Source organism: Ranitomeya variabilis, chromosome 6 (genome assembly GCF_051348905.1).
Source record: "Ranitomeya variabilis isolate aRanVar5 chromosome 6, aRanVar5.hap1, whole genome shotgun sequence".
In the NCBI taxonomy this organism is placed as follows: Eukaryota; Metazoa; Chordata; class Amphibia; order Anura; family Dendrobatidae; genus Ranitomeya; species Ranitomeya variabilis.
Genome location: NC_135237.1, coordinates 1952185 through 1965531, shown reverse-complemented (window position 1 = coordinate 1965531; position 13347 = coordinate 1952185). Strand labels below are relative to the sequence as shown.

General features: G+C 47.0%; 1 protein-coding gene across 3 annotated transcripts in view; it reads right to left on the bottom strand.

Moving 5' to 3' along the window:
* SMARCD3 (SWI/SNF related BAF chromatin remodeling complex subunit D3) overlaps positions 1 to 13347 on the bottom strand; it is a 281961-nt gene that overhangs the window by 43818 nt on the left and 224796 nt on the right. For all 3 annotated transcript variants that reach the window (XM_077267719.1, XM_077267720.1, XM_077267718.1), the window contains exons 5-6: positions 2978 to 3100; positions 20 to 115 (exon numbers count right to left, since the gene is read on the bottom strand). In XM_077267719.1, the coding sequence (XP_077123834.1) occupies positions 20 to 115; positions 2978 to 3100 (219 nt within the window). The remainder of the gene's footprint in view (positions 1 to 19; positions 116 to 2977; positions 3101 to 13347) is intronic.

The window sequence follows — 13347 nt, the reverse complement described above, 5'->3', positions numbered from 1 at the left end:
TAATAATAATCAGACGCACCTCCACCAGATGATTATCTGGCCCATATAGATCCTTGTCCAACTCAATGACCAAACTCTTGAAGAAAGAGGAGAACTTTCGCTTCATCTTACTGGGCTAAGAATAGAAAAAGACAGTGGCGGAGAAAAACAATGAGAAATGCGCCAATTTCTACATCACCGGGTGCCAAAATATGTTTCACCTGCTATGAGCCACATTTATTATTCATTTTCGATACCACTTCTTTTGGCACACTGAAAAAAGGCTGTTTTATAGCGGAAAGTGGGAGTGGTGAAAAATGTGACATGCCTCCAATCTCCTCTGTCCCCTTCCAGATCCCTCTGCTTCCTCCAGTCTCCTTTGTCTCCTAGATTCCTCTGCACCCACTTTTTTTCACCTTCCAGATCCCTCTGCCCTTTCCAGTCTCCTCTATCACCTTCTAGGTTCCTTTGCTCCCAGTCTCAACTGTCCCTTCCCCATTCCTCCAACCCCCTCCAATCTCCTGACCTCTTCTAGATTCCTTTGTTCCCCTCCAGTCTCCTCTGTATCCTTCCAGATCCCTTTGCTTACCTCCAGTCTTCTCTGTCCCCTTCTAGATTTATTTGCCTCCTCCATATTCCTCTGCCCCCTTGCAGATCCCTCTGCCCCACTCGTCTCCTCTGTCCTTTTCCAGCTCCTTCTGCCCCCCTCCAGTCTCCTCAGCCACCTTGCAGATTCCTTTTGCCTCCACCAGTCTCCTCTGTCCCCTTTCAGATCCATCTGCACCATTCCAGTCTCCTCTGTCCCCATCCAGATCCCTTTGCTTCCCCTCCAGTCTCTTGTCTCTTTCTAGATCCCTGTTCTCTTCCAGATCCTTTGCTATCCTCCAGTCTCATCTGTCCCCTTCTAGATTCCTGTGCCCCCTTGTTTCTTCTTTCCCCTTCGGAATCACTCTGCCCCTCTCACTCTCCTCTGTCCCCTTCCATATTCCCCTGCCCCCTCTAGTCTCCGGATCCCTTCCAGAGTCTTTTGCTCCCTTTCAGTCTCCTCTGTCCATTTACAGATTGTTCTGCTCCTCTCCAGTCTCCTCTGTCCCCTTCCATATTCCTTCAACACCCATCAAGTCTCCTGATCCCTTCCAGATTCCTTTGCTCTCCTTCAGTCTTCTCTGACCCCTTATGCACCTCTCCAGTCTCCTTTGTCCACTCTTGTCTCTTCCTTCCCCTTCTAGATTTTTTTTACCCCCTCCAGTCCTCTTTAACCTCCAAGATTCCTTTCCTTACTACATATCCCTCTGCCCCTTCCACATTCCTCTGACTCACTCCAGTCTCTTGTTATCTTCCAGATCCATCTGCCCCACTCCTGTCTCCTCTGTCACCTTCCAGATCCCTCTGCCCCTCATCTCCTCTGTTTCCTTCCAAATACATCTGCTCCTTCCAATATCCTCTGTCCATTTCCAAACTCCTTTGCCCCTCCAGTCTCCTCTGTCCCCTTCTAGATTCCTCTGCTCCATCTAGATCCCTCTATTCCACTCCAGTCTTCTCTATTCCCTTCAAGATCCCTCTGCCCCTTCTGTCTTTTCTGTCTCCTTCAACATCCATCTGCCTCCCTCGGTCCCCTATATCCCCTGATTTATTTGCTTCCTCCAGTCTCCTCTGTCCCCTTCCAGATTCCTTGGACCCGCTCCAGTCTTCTTTGTTATCTTCCAGATCTATCTGCCCCCCCCCCATCCTCTGTCCTCTTCCAGTCTCTCTGCCCTCTTCAGTCTCCTCTGTTTTCTTCCAGATCCTTCTGCCCCTCCAATCTCCTATGTCCCCTTCTATATTTCATCGCCTAATACAGTCTCTTCTGTCCCTTTCCAGATTCCTTTGATCCCCTTCCAGATCCCTCTGCCCCTCCTGTCTTTTCCGTAACCTTCCAGATTCCCTAGACCCCCTCCTGTCTCCTCTGTTCCCTTCCATATTCCTTAGACTCCCTTCAGTCTCCTCTGTCTTTTTTCACATCCCTTTTAGATCTCTCTGTCCCTGTCCAGTCTTCCCTGTACTCTTCCAGATCCCCCTTCTCCCTTATGTCTCTTTCAAATCCCTTTGACCCCCTCCAGTCTCCTCTGTTCCCTTCAAGATCCATTTGCCCCACTCCAATCTCCTCTGTCCCCTTACAGTTTCCTTAAAACCCATTCAGTCTCCTCTTTCCCCATTCAGATTCCTTTGTGCACTCCAGTCTTCTCCGTTCTCTTCCAGATTCCTTTTCCCAACTCCTGTTTCCTCTGATCCCTGATAGATCCCTCTGCCCTTCACCAGTCTCCCGTGTCCCCTTCCATATCCTTCTGTCTCCTTCAGTCTCCTTTGTGCCTTCCAGATCCTTATGCCTCCCTCCAGTCTCCTCTGTTCCTTTCGATATCATTCGGTTTCCTTGCGGATTTCTTTTCCCCCTTTTCAGCCTTATCTGTCCCCTTCCAGATCCATCTGCCACCCTCCTGTCACCTCTGTTCTCTTCCAGATCCATCTGCCACCCTCCTGTCACCTCTGTTCTCTTCCAGATCCATCTGCCACCCTCCTGTCACCTCTGTTCCCTTCCAGATCCATCTGCCTCCCTCCTGTCACCTCTGTTCCCTTCCATATGCCTTAGACCCCTTCAGTCTCCTCTATTTTGTTTCAGATCTTTCAGTCTCCTCTGTCCTTTTCCACATTGCTTTGTCTCCCCTCCAGTCTCGTCTGTCCATGTCCAGATTCCTCTGCGCCCTCCAGTCTCGTCTGTCCATGTCCAGATTCCTCTGCGCCCTCCAGTCTCGTCTGTCCATGTCCAGATTTCTCTGCACCCTCTAATCTCCGTTGTTCTATTCCAGATTCCTTTTCTCTCCCTCTAGTCACCTCTGTCCCACTACAGGCACCTCTATCTTCAATAGACCCATCCGTCCCTTCCTTTAATACCACATATGGCAAATGAATTATGCTCATGTTCTCAAACTCATAACATTTGTATGGATTCTGCAGAACGTACATCATCTAATAATTTCCCTTCAACACGTAGCTCCCAAGATGCAATACTTCCATCTGAATCTTCAGCATCTGGCTTTGCAGGGTTAAATGTGTTTGAAATGTAGAGGCGCAATTTTCTCTTTTGCTGTTAAGGAAAAAAAGAAAACACAAATTAAGTGAATAAACGATGAGGGTCCATGGACCTGTGCATCATGTCCCACTCACATAGCTAATGTCACAGGTTCACCAACATGTAGATTGAAAGATGACGTTATTAAAACTCATGCTTCCCTCCTCCATAAACTCCATCTTGTTTCAGACATCTACTTTGTTAACAATTGTTGACAAAATTCTCTGTGTCATGTTGAAACAATCAATTCATTTACAATTCACTATATCAAAATTCCAGCAGGACTGATGTTTACATACCCTGAGGAGACTTTAGGAGCCATTAGTGGATAACTGACACCAACTGAAGGTTTACACGTGGCGATATTTTGAAGCCAACCTTCAAGGCCTATTCCACTCTGCTGATTTAATTTAGTTTCCCATTTAGTCAAGCAAAGACAGCAGAAAAAAAATTGTGGACCCCAACAAGGCTGGTACCTCCGTAAGGGCAGTTTCCAAACACCTCAAGGCCCTAGTTACCACCATGGGATTAAGCGGCCACCATACAGTTCAGGAAACAGAAGTGTCCTGTATCTAGTGGTGATCATACTAATCACCATGGAGCACTCAGCCACTACACCGATCAGGAAGGAGATGTGTTATGTACCTAGAAGTGATTGTACTAGTTACGATGGAGCACGCGGCCATCAGACTGTAGAGGAAGTTGATGTGTTCTGTATCTAGAGGTGATCGTACCAATGACTATGGAACACGCGGCCATCATACCTTTCAGGAAGGAGACGTGTTCTGTACCTAGAGGTGATCTTACTAATCACCATGGAGCACATGGTCATCATACCATTCAGGGAGGAGACGTGTCCTGTATCTAGAGGTGATCGTAATAATGACCAAGGAGCACGCGGCCATCATACCGTTCAGGAAGGAGACGTGCTCTGTACCTAGAGGTTGATCGTACTAATCACCATGGAATACGAGGCCATCATACCGTTCAGGAAGGAGACGTGCTCTGTACCTAGAGGTTGATCGTACTAATCACCATGGAGCACGCGGCCATCATACCGTTCAGGAAGGAGACTGTCCTGTATCTAGAGGTGATCGTACTAATCACCATGGAGCACACGGCCATCATACCATTCAGGAACGAGACGTGTCCTGTATCTAGAGGTGATCGTACTAATCACCATGGAGCACGCGGCCATCACACCGTTCAGGAAGGAGACGTGTCCTGTATCTAGAGGTGATCGTACTAATCACCATGGAGCACGCGGCCATCATACTGTTCAGGAAGGAGACGTGCTCTGTACCTAGAGGTTGATCGTACTAATCACCATGGAACACGAGGCCATCATACCTTTCAGGAAGGAGATGTGTCCTGTATCTAGAGGTGATCGTACTAATCACCATGGAGCACGCGGTCATCATACCGTTCAGGAAGGAGATGTGTCCTCTATCTAGAGGTGATCATACTAATCACCATGGAGCACGTGGCCATCATACTGTTCAGGGAGGAGACTGTCCTGTATCTAGAGGTGATCGTACTAATCACCATGGAGCACACGGCCATCATACTGTTCAGGAAGGAGACGTGTCCTGTATCTAGAGGTGATCGTACTAATCACCATGGAGCACGCGGCCATCATACCATTCAGGGAGGAGACTGTCCTGTATCTAGAGGTGATCGTACTAATCACCATGTAGCACGCGGCCATCATACCGTTCAGGAAGGACATGTGTCCTGTATCTAGAGGTGATCGTACTAATCACCATGGAGCACGTGGCCATCACACCGTTCAGGAAGGACATGTGTCCTGTATCTAGAGGTGATCGTACTAATCACCATGGAGCACGCGGCCATCATACTGTTCAGGGAGGAGACTGTCCTGTATCTAGAGGTGATCGTTCTAATCACCATGGAGCACGTGGCCATCACACCGTTCAGGAAGGACATGTGTCCTGTATCTAGAGGTGATCGTACTAATCACTATGGAGCACGTGGCCATCATACCGTTCAGGGAGGAGACTGTCCTGTATCTAGAGGTTATTGTACTAATCACCATGGAGCACACGGCCATCATACCATTCAGGAACGAGACGTGTCCTGTATCTAGAGGTGATCGTACTAATCACCATGGAGCACGCGGCCATCATACCGTTCAGGAAGGAGACGTGTCCTGTATCTAGAGGTGATCGTACTAATCACCATGGAGCACACGGCCATCATACCATTCAGGAACGAGACGTGTCCTGTATCTAGAGGTGATCATACTAATCACCATGGAGCACGCGGCCATCATACCGTTCAGGAAGAAGATGTGTCCTGTATCTAGAGGTGATCGTACTAATCACCATGGAGCACGCGGACATCATAGCGTTCAGGGAGAAGACGTGTCCTGTATCTAGAGGTGATCGTACTAATCACCATGGAGCACGCGGCCATCATAGCGTTCAGGGAGGAGACGTGTCCTGTATCTAGAGGTGATCGTACTAATCACCATGGAACACGCGGCCATCATACCGTTCAGGAAGGAGACTGTCCTGTATCTAGAGGTGATGGTACTAATCACCATGGAGCATGCGGCCATCACACCGTTCAGGAAGGAGATGTGTCCTGTATCTAGAGGTGATCGTACTAATCACCATGGAGCTCGCGGCTATCATACCGTTCAGGAAGGAGACTGTCCTGTATCTAGAGGTGATCGTACTAATCACCATGGAGCACGCGGCTATCATACCGTTCAGGAAGGAGACTGTCCTGTATCTAGAGGTGATCGTACTAATCACCATGGAGCACGCGGCCATCATACCGTTCAGGAAGGAGACTGTCCTGTATCTAGAGGTGATCGTACTAATCACTATGGAGCACGCGGCCATCATACCGTTCAGGAAGGAGAGATGTGTCCTGTATCTACAGGTGATCGTATTAATCACCACGGAGCACACGGCCATCATACCGTTCAGGAAGGAGATGTGTCCTGTATCTAGAGGTGATCGTACTAATCACCATGGAGCACGCAGCCATCACACCGTTCAGGAAGGAGATGTGTCCTGTATCTAGAGGTGATCGTACTAATCACCATGGAGCACGTGGACATCACACCGTTCAGGAAGGAGACGTGTCCTGTATCTAGAGGTGATCATACTAATCACCATGGAGCACCCGGCCATCATACCATTCAGGAAGGAGATGTGTCCTGTATCTAGAGGTGATCGTACTAATCACCATGGAGCATGCGGCCATCACACCGTTCAGGAAGGAGATGTGTCCTGTATCTAGGGGTGATCGTACTAATCACTATGGTGCACGCGGCCATCATACCGTTCAGGGAGGAGACATGTCCTGTATCTAGAGGTGATCGTACTAATCACCATGGAGCACGTGGCCATCATACCGTTCAGGAAGGAGAGATGTGTCCTGTATCTACAGGTGATCGTACTAATCACCATGGAACATGTGGCCATCATACCGTTCAGGAAGGAGACGTGTCCTGTATCTAGAGGTGATCGTACTAATCTCCATGGAGCACGCGGCCATCATACCGTTCAGGGAGGAGACATGTCCTGTATCTAGAGGTGATCGTACTAATCACCATGGAGCACCCGGCCATCATACCGTTCAGGGAGGAGACATGTCCTGTATCTAGAGGTGATCGTACTAATCACCATGGAGCACGCAGCCTGTTATGATCCTTAGTGGTTGAGGATCACAAATTACTCCAGCTAAGTAACAAACATAGGACAAGCTCTAGGGAGGTGGCAAACTGAACTGACCGCAAATCTGAACCTATCCAAACACACTAGAAGTAGCCGGTGAACGTGCCTAAAAATCCTAGACGTCTCGAGCCAGCCTGAGGAACTAACTACCCCTAGAGAGAAAGAAAGACCTCTCTTGCCTCCAGAGAAATAATCCCCAAAGATATAGAAGCCCCCAACAGATAATAACGGTGAGGTAAGAGGAAGGCACATACACAGGGGTGAAAGCAGATTCAGCAAATGAGGCCCACTAATACTAGATAGCAGAAAATAGAAAAGAGAATCTATGCGGTCAGTAAAAAACCCTTACAAAATATCCACTCTGAAATTTCAAGAACCCCCACACCAACTAACGGTGTGGGGGGAGAAACTCAGTCCCCTAGAGCAACCAGCAAGCGAGGAAATCACATTTTAGCGAGCTGGACAAAAAAAACATAATGAACACTGATAATCAAAAAATGATCAAACAAAAACTTAGCTTGTCTTGGAGAGACTGGGAGCAAGGTAGACACAAGGAATCTGAAGAGCACTGAATACATTGATAGCAGGCAAGGAACTGAGTCTCCAGGTGAGCTAAATAGGAAACCAACCAAGGATAACGAACCAGCTGATGCAGCCAACCTGCAGAAAGACAACACTACACAGTACCGCTTGTGACCACTAGAGGGAGCCCAAAAATAGAATTCACAACAGTACCCCCCCCCCTTGAGGAGGGGTCACCTAACCCTCATCAACACCCCCAGGGCGATCAGGATGAGCCGCGTGGAAGGCACGAACCAAATCGGCCGCATGAACATCAGAGGCGACAACCCAGGAATTATCCTCCTGACCATAGCCCTTCCACTTAACCAAATACTGAAGCCTCCGTCTAGAGATACGAGAATCCAAAATCTTCTCCACCACGTACTCCAATTCGCCCTCGACCAGCACCGGAGCAGGAGGCTCAACAGAAGGAACCACAGGTACCACATACCTCCGCAACAAAGACCTATTATGAATGGCAAACGATGCTGGGAGATCCAAACGAAAAGACACCGGGTTAAGGATTTCCAAGATCTTATAAGGACCGATGAAGCGAGGCTTGAATTTAGGAGAGGAGACCTTCATAGGAACCTACCAAGAAGACAGCCACACCAAATCCCCAACACGAAGTCGGGGACCCACACCGCGGCGGCGGTTGGCAAAGCGCTGAGCCTTCTCCTGTGACAACCTCAAATTGTCCACCACATGGTTCCAAATCTGCTGCAACCTATCCACCACAGAATCCACCCCAGGACAGTCAGAAGGCTCAACCTGACCCGAGGAAAAACGAGGATGGAAACCAGAATTGCAGAAAAAAGGCGAAACCAAAGTAGCGGAACTAGCCCGATTATTAAGGGCAAACTCGGCCAATGGCAAAAAAGTCACCCAATCATCCTGATCAGCAGAAACAAAACATCTCAAATAAGTTTCCAACGTCTGATTAGTTCGCTCGGTTTGGCCATTAGTCTGAGGATGGAAGGCCGACGAAAAAGACAAATCAATGCCCATCTTAGCACAAAAAGTCCGCCAAAACCTGGACACAAACTGGGATCCTCTATCAGACACAATATTTTCAGGAATGCCGTGCAAGCGAACCACATTCTGAAAAAATAGAGGAACCAAATCGGAGGAAGAAGGCAACTTAGGCAAGGGCACCAAATGGACCATCTTGGAAAAACGATCACACACCACCCAGATGACAGACATTTTCTGAGATACTGGGAGATCCGAAATAAAATCCATGGAAATGTGCGTCCAAGGCCTTTTCGGAACAGGCAAAGGCAAAAGCAAACAGCTGGCATGAGAACAGCAAGGCTTAGCCCGAGCACAAATCCCACAAGACTGCACAAAGGAACGCACATCCCGCGATAAGGAAGGCCACCAGAAGGACCTAGCCACCAAATCTCTGGTACCGAAAATCCCAGGATGACCCGCCAACACCGAAGAATGAACCTCGGAAATAACTCTGCTGGTCCATCTATCCGGGACAAACAGTCTCTCTGGTGGACAACGGTCAGGTCTATCCGCCTGAAACTTCTGCAGCACTCGTCGCAAATCTGGGGAAATGGCAGACAAAATCACTCCCTCTCGGAGAATACCAGCCGGCTCAGAAACTCCCGGAGAGTCAGGCACAAAACTCCTAGAAAGTGCATCAGCTTTCACGTTCTTCGAACCAGGCAGGTATGAGACCACGAAGTTGAAACGGGAGAAAAACAACGACCAACGAGCCTGTCTAGGATTCGGGCGCTTGGCAGATTCAAGGTAAATCAGATTTTTGTGATCAGTCAAGACCACCACACGATGTTTAGCTCCTTCGAGCCAATGTCGCCACTCCTCAAATGCCCACTTCATAGCCAACAACTCCCGATTACCAACATCATAATTCCGCTCGGCAGGTGAAAACTTTCTTGAAAAGAAAGCACATGGCTTCATCACAGAGCCATCAGAGCTTCTCTGCGACAAAACAGCCCCTGCTCCAATCTCAGAAGCATCAACCTCGACCTGGAAGGGGAGAGAGACATCTGGCTGACATAAGACTGGAGCTGAAGAAAACCGGTGCTTCAGCTCCCGAAAGGCCTCCACGGCCGCAGGAGACCAATTAGTCACATCAGAACCCTTCTTGGTCAAATCCGTCAAAGGTTTAACCACGCTAGAAAAATTAGCGATGAAACGACGGTAAAAATTAGCAAAACCCAAGAACTTCTGAAGACTCTTAACAGACGTAGGCTGAGTCCAGTCATGAATAGCCTGGACCTTGACTGGGTCCATCTCCACAGTAGAAGGAGAAAAAATAAAACCCAAAAAGGAGACCTTCTGTACTCCAAAGAGGCATTTTGAGCCCTTCACAAATAAAGCATTAGCACGCAGGACCTGAAACACCATCCTGACCTGCTTCACATGGGACTCCCAATCATCAGAAAAGACCAAAATGTCATCCAGATAAACAATCATAAATATATCCAGATATTCTCGGAAGATGTCATGCATGAAGGACTGAAACACAGAAGGAGCATTAGAGAGTCCAAAAGGCATCACTAAGTACTCAAAATGGCCTTCGGGCGTATTAAATGCTGTTTTCCATTCATCTCCCTGCTTAATGCGCACAAGGTTATACGCACCACGGAGATCTATCTTGGTGAACCAACTGGCACCCTTAATCCGAGCAAACAAATCAGACAATAGTGGCAAAGGATACTGAAATTTGACTGTGATTTTATTCAGAAGACGATAATCTATACAAGGTCTCAAAGAACCGTCCTTCTTGGCCACAAAAAAAAAATCCTGCACCAAGAGGGGAAGAGGATGGGCGAATATGTCCCTTCTCCAAAGACTCCTTTATATAACTCCGCATCGCGGCATGCTCTGGTATAGACAAATTAAAAAGTCGTCCCTTAGGGAATTTACTACCAGGAATTAAATTTATAGCACAGTCACAGTCCCTATGAGGAGGCAGGGCACAGGACCTGGGCTCATCAAATACATCCTGGTAGTCAGACAAAAACTCAGGGACCTCAGAAGGAGTGGAAGAAGCAATAGACACCAACGGAGTATCGCCATGAATTCCCTGACAACCCCAACTAGACACAGACATAGCTTTCCAATCTAAAACTGGATTATGAGCTTGCAGCCATGGCAGACCCAAAATGACAACATCATGCAAATTATGCAGAACAAGAAAGCGAATCACCTCCTGATGTACGGGAGTCATGTACATGGTCATTTGCGTCCAATACTGAGGCTTATTCTCAGCCAATGGCGTAGCATCAATTCCCCTCAGAGGAATAGGAAATTCCAAAGGCTCCAGGACAAAACCACAGCGCCTGGCAAACGACAAATCCATCAGATTCAGGGCCGCACCCGAATCCACAAAAGCCATAACCGGGTAGGACGACAAAGAACAAATCAAAGTAACAGACAAAATAAATTTAGGCTGTATAGTACCAATGGTGACAGGTTTAGCAATTTTTTTTAAGCGTTTAGAGCATGCTGAGATAACATGAGTAGAATCACCACAGTAAAAGCACAACCCATTTTGACGTCTATGACTTTGTCGCTCAATTCTGGTCAGAGTTAGGTCACATTGCATAGACTCAGGTCTCTGTTCGGAAAATACCGCCAAAGGATGAGCAGATTTGCGCTCCCGCAAACGCCGATCAACCTGAATGGCTAAAGCCATAGAATCACTCAGACTTGCAGGGGTGGGAAACCCCACCATAACATTCTTAACGGCCTCAGAAAGACCTTCTCTGAAATTTGCAGCCAGGGCACACTCATTCCATTGAGTAAGCACCGACCATTTCCGAAATTTTTGACAATACACCTCTGCTTCATCCTGACCCTGAGAGATAGCCAGCAACGCTTTTTCTGCCTGATTCTCAAGATTAGGCTCCTCATAAAGCAGTCCAAGAGCCAGAAAAAATGCATCTACATTAAGCAATGCAGGATCTCCTGGCGCCAGAGAGAAAGCCCAATCTTGAGGGTCGCCACGCAACAAGGAGATAACAATTTTAACTTGCTGAGCGGAATCACCAGAGGAACGAGGTCTCAGAGATAGAAATAACTTACAATTATTCTTAAAATTTAGAAACCTAGATCTATCTCCAGAAAACAACTCAGGAATGGGTATCTTTGGTTCTGACATATGGCTATGAATAACAAAATCCTGAATACTTTGCACCCGTGCAGTAAGATGATCCACACTAGAAGTCAGAGTCTGAACATTCATGTCTGCAGCTGAGCTCAAAACCACCCAGAGTTCAAGGGGATGAAAGAAGCTAAACAGACTGCAGCAAAGGAAAAGCGGGAGGAAAAAAAAAAAATGTACTCAGGTCTTCTTTTTATCCCACTTCTGCGATGCATTAAACACTTTTTTGGCCTGCTATACTGTTATGATCCTTAGTGGTTGAGGATCACAAATTACTCCAGCTAAGTAACAAACATAGGACAAGCTCTAGGGAGGTGGCAAATCTGAACCTATCCAAACACACTAGAAGTAGCCGGTGAACGTGCCTAAAAATCCTAGACGTCTCGAGCCAGCCTGAGGAACTAACTACCCCTAGAGAGAAAGAAAGACCTCACTTGCCTCCAGAGAAATAATCCCCAAAGATATAGAAGCCCCCAACAGATAATAACGGTTAGGTAAGAGGAAGGCACATACAGAGGGGTGAAAGCAGATTCAGCAAATGAGGCCCACTAATACTAGATAGCAGAAAAGAGAAAAGAGAATCTATGCGGTCAGTAAAAAACCCTTACAAAATATCCACTCTGAGATTTCAAGAACCCCCACACCAACTAACGGTGTGGGGGGAGAAACTCAGTCCCCTAGAGCAACCAGCAAGCGAGGAAATCACATTTTAGCGAGCTGGACAAAAAAAACATAATGAACACTGATAATCAAAAAATGATCAAACAAAAACTTAGCTTGTCTTCGAGAGACTGGGAGCAAGGTAGACACAAGGAATCTGAAGAGCACTGAATACATTGATAGCAGGCAAGGAACTGAGTCTCCAGGTGAGCTAAATAGGAAACCAACCAAGGATAACGAACCAGCTGATGCAGCCAACCTGCAGAAAGACAACACTACACAGTACCGCTTGTGACCACTAGAGGGAGCCCAAAAAAAGAATTCACAACAGCAGCCATCATACCGTTCAGGAAGGAGACGTGTCCTGTATCTAGAGGTGATCGTTCTAATCACCATGGAGCACGCGGCCATCATGCCACTCATGTATAGGAGACAGAATGTCTCTTTTCTAAACAGACTTTTCTGCAAAAAATACAAATCAATCAAAGAACAACAAATTACTGTGTCTAATACTAACAAATCCTGAAAGACAACTTAGCTTAGAAAAAGCCTTTGGCAGAAAAAAAGCCATAGTTTGTAACTGCACATGGGCACAAGGAATCTACTTGTGCTTTATCTAATAAAGCAACAATAAGATTTTTTAGCTATAATAACCACCATTATGGTGGAAAATGGGTGAGGCTTGCCAGCCAAAGAACACCAATACAACTGAAGCATGAGTGTCGCAATATCGTGGTATGTGGTGCTTTACTGCTGGAGGGACTGGGGTACTTCACAGAATAGAAGGTATTAAAGGAAGGAAAATTGTGAGGAGATATCGAAGCAACATCTTACGACGTCAGTCAGGAAGTTAAAGTTTGGGAGCTAATGAGTTTTCCAAATGAAAAATGACCTCAAGCATACCTCCAAAGTTATTGCAAAATGTTTAAGAAACAACAAAGTGAAGATAATAGAGTGCATATCACAAAGCCCTGACCTCAGTCCGGATTAATGGTGTGTGTCCATGGAGGCAATAAACCTGACTCATTTATGATAGTTCTTAAAGCTGTTGAAGTCACCCTCTAGTCTCCAACCATCTACTGTTGTGTTGTCCCCAAGTCCCAATAGCTGCTGCCATAACTCTCTTCTCTCCAGCAATCTGCTGTCATATAGTCCCTCAGTCCCTATAGTTGTTGCCCTCAGCCACT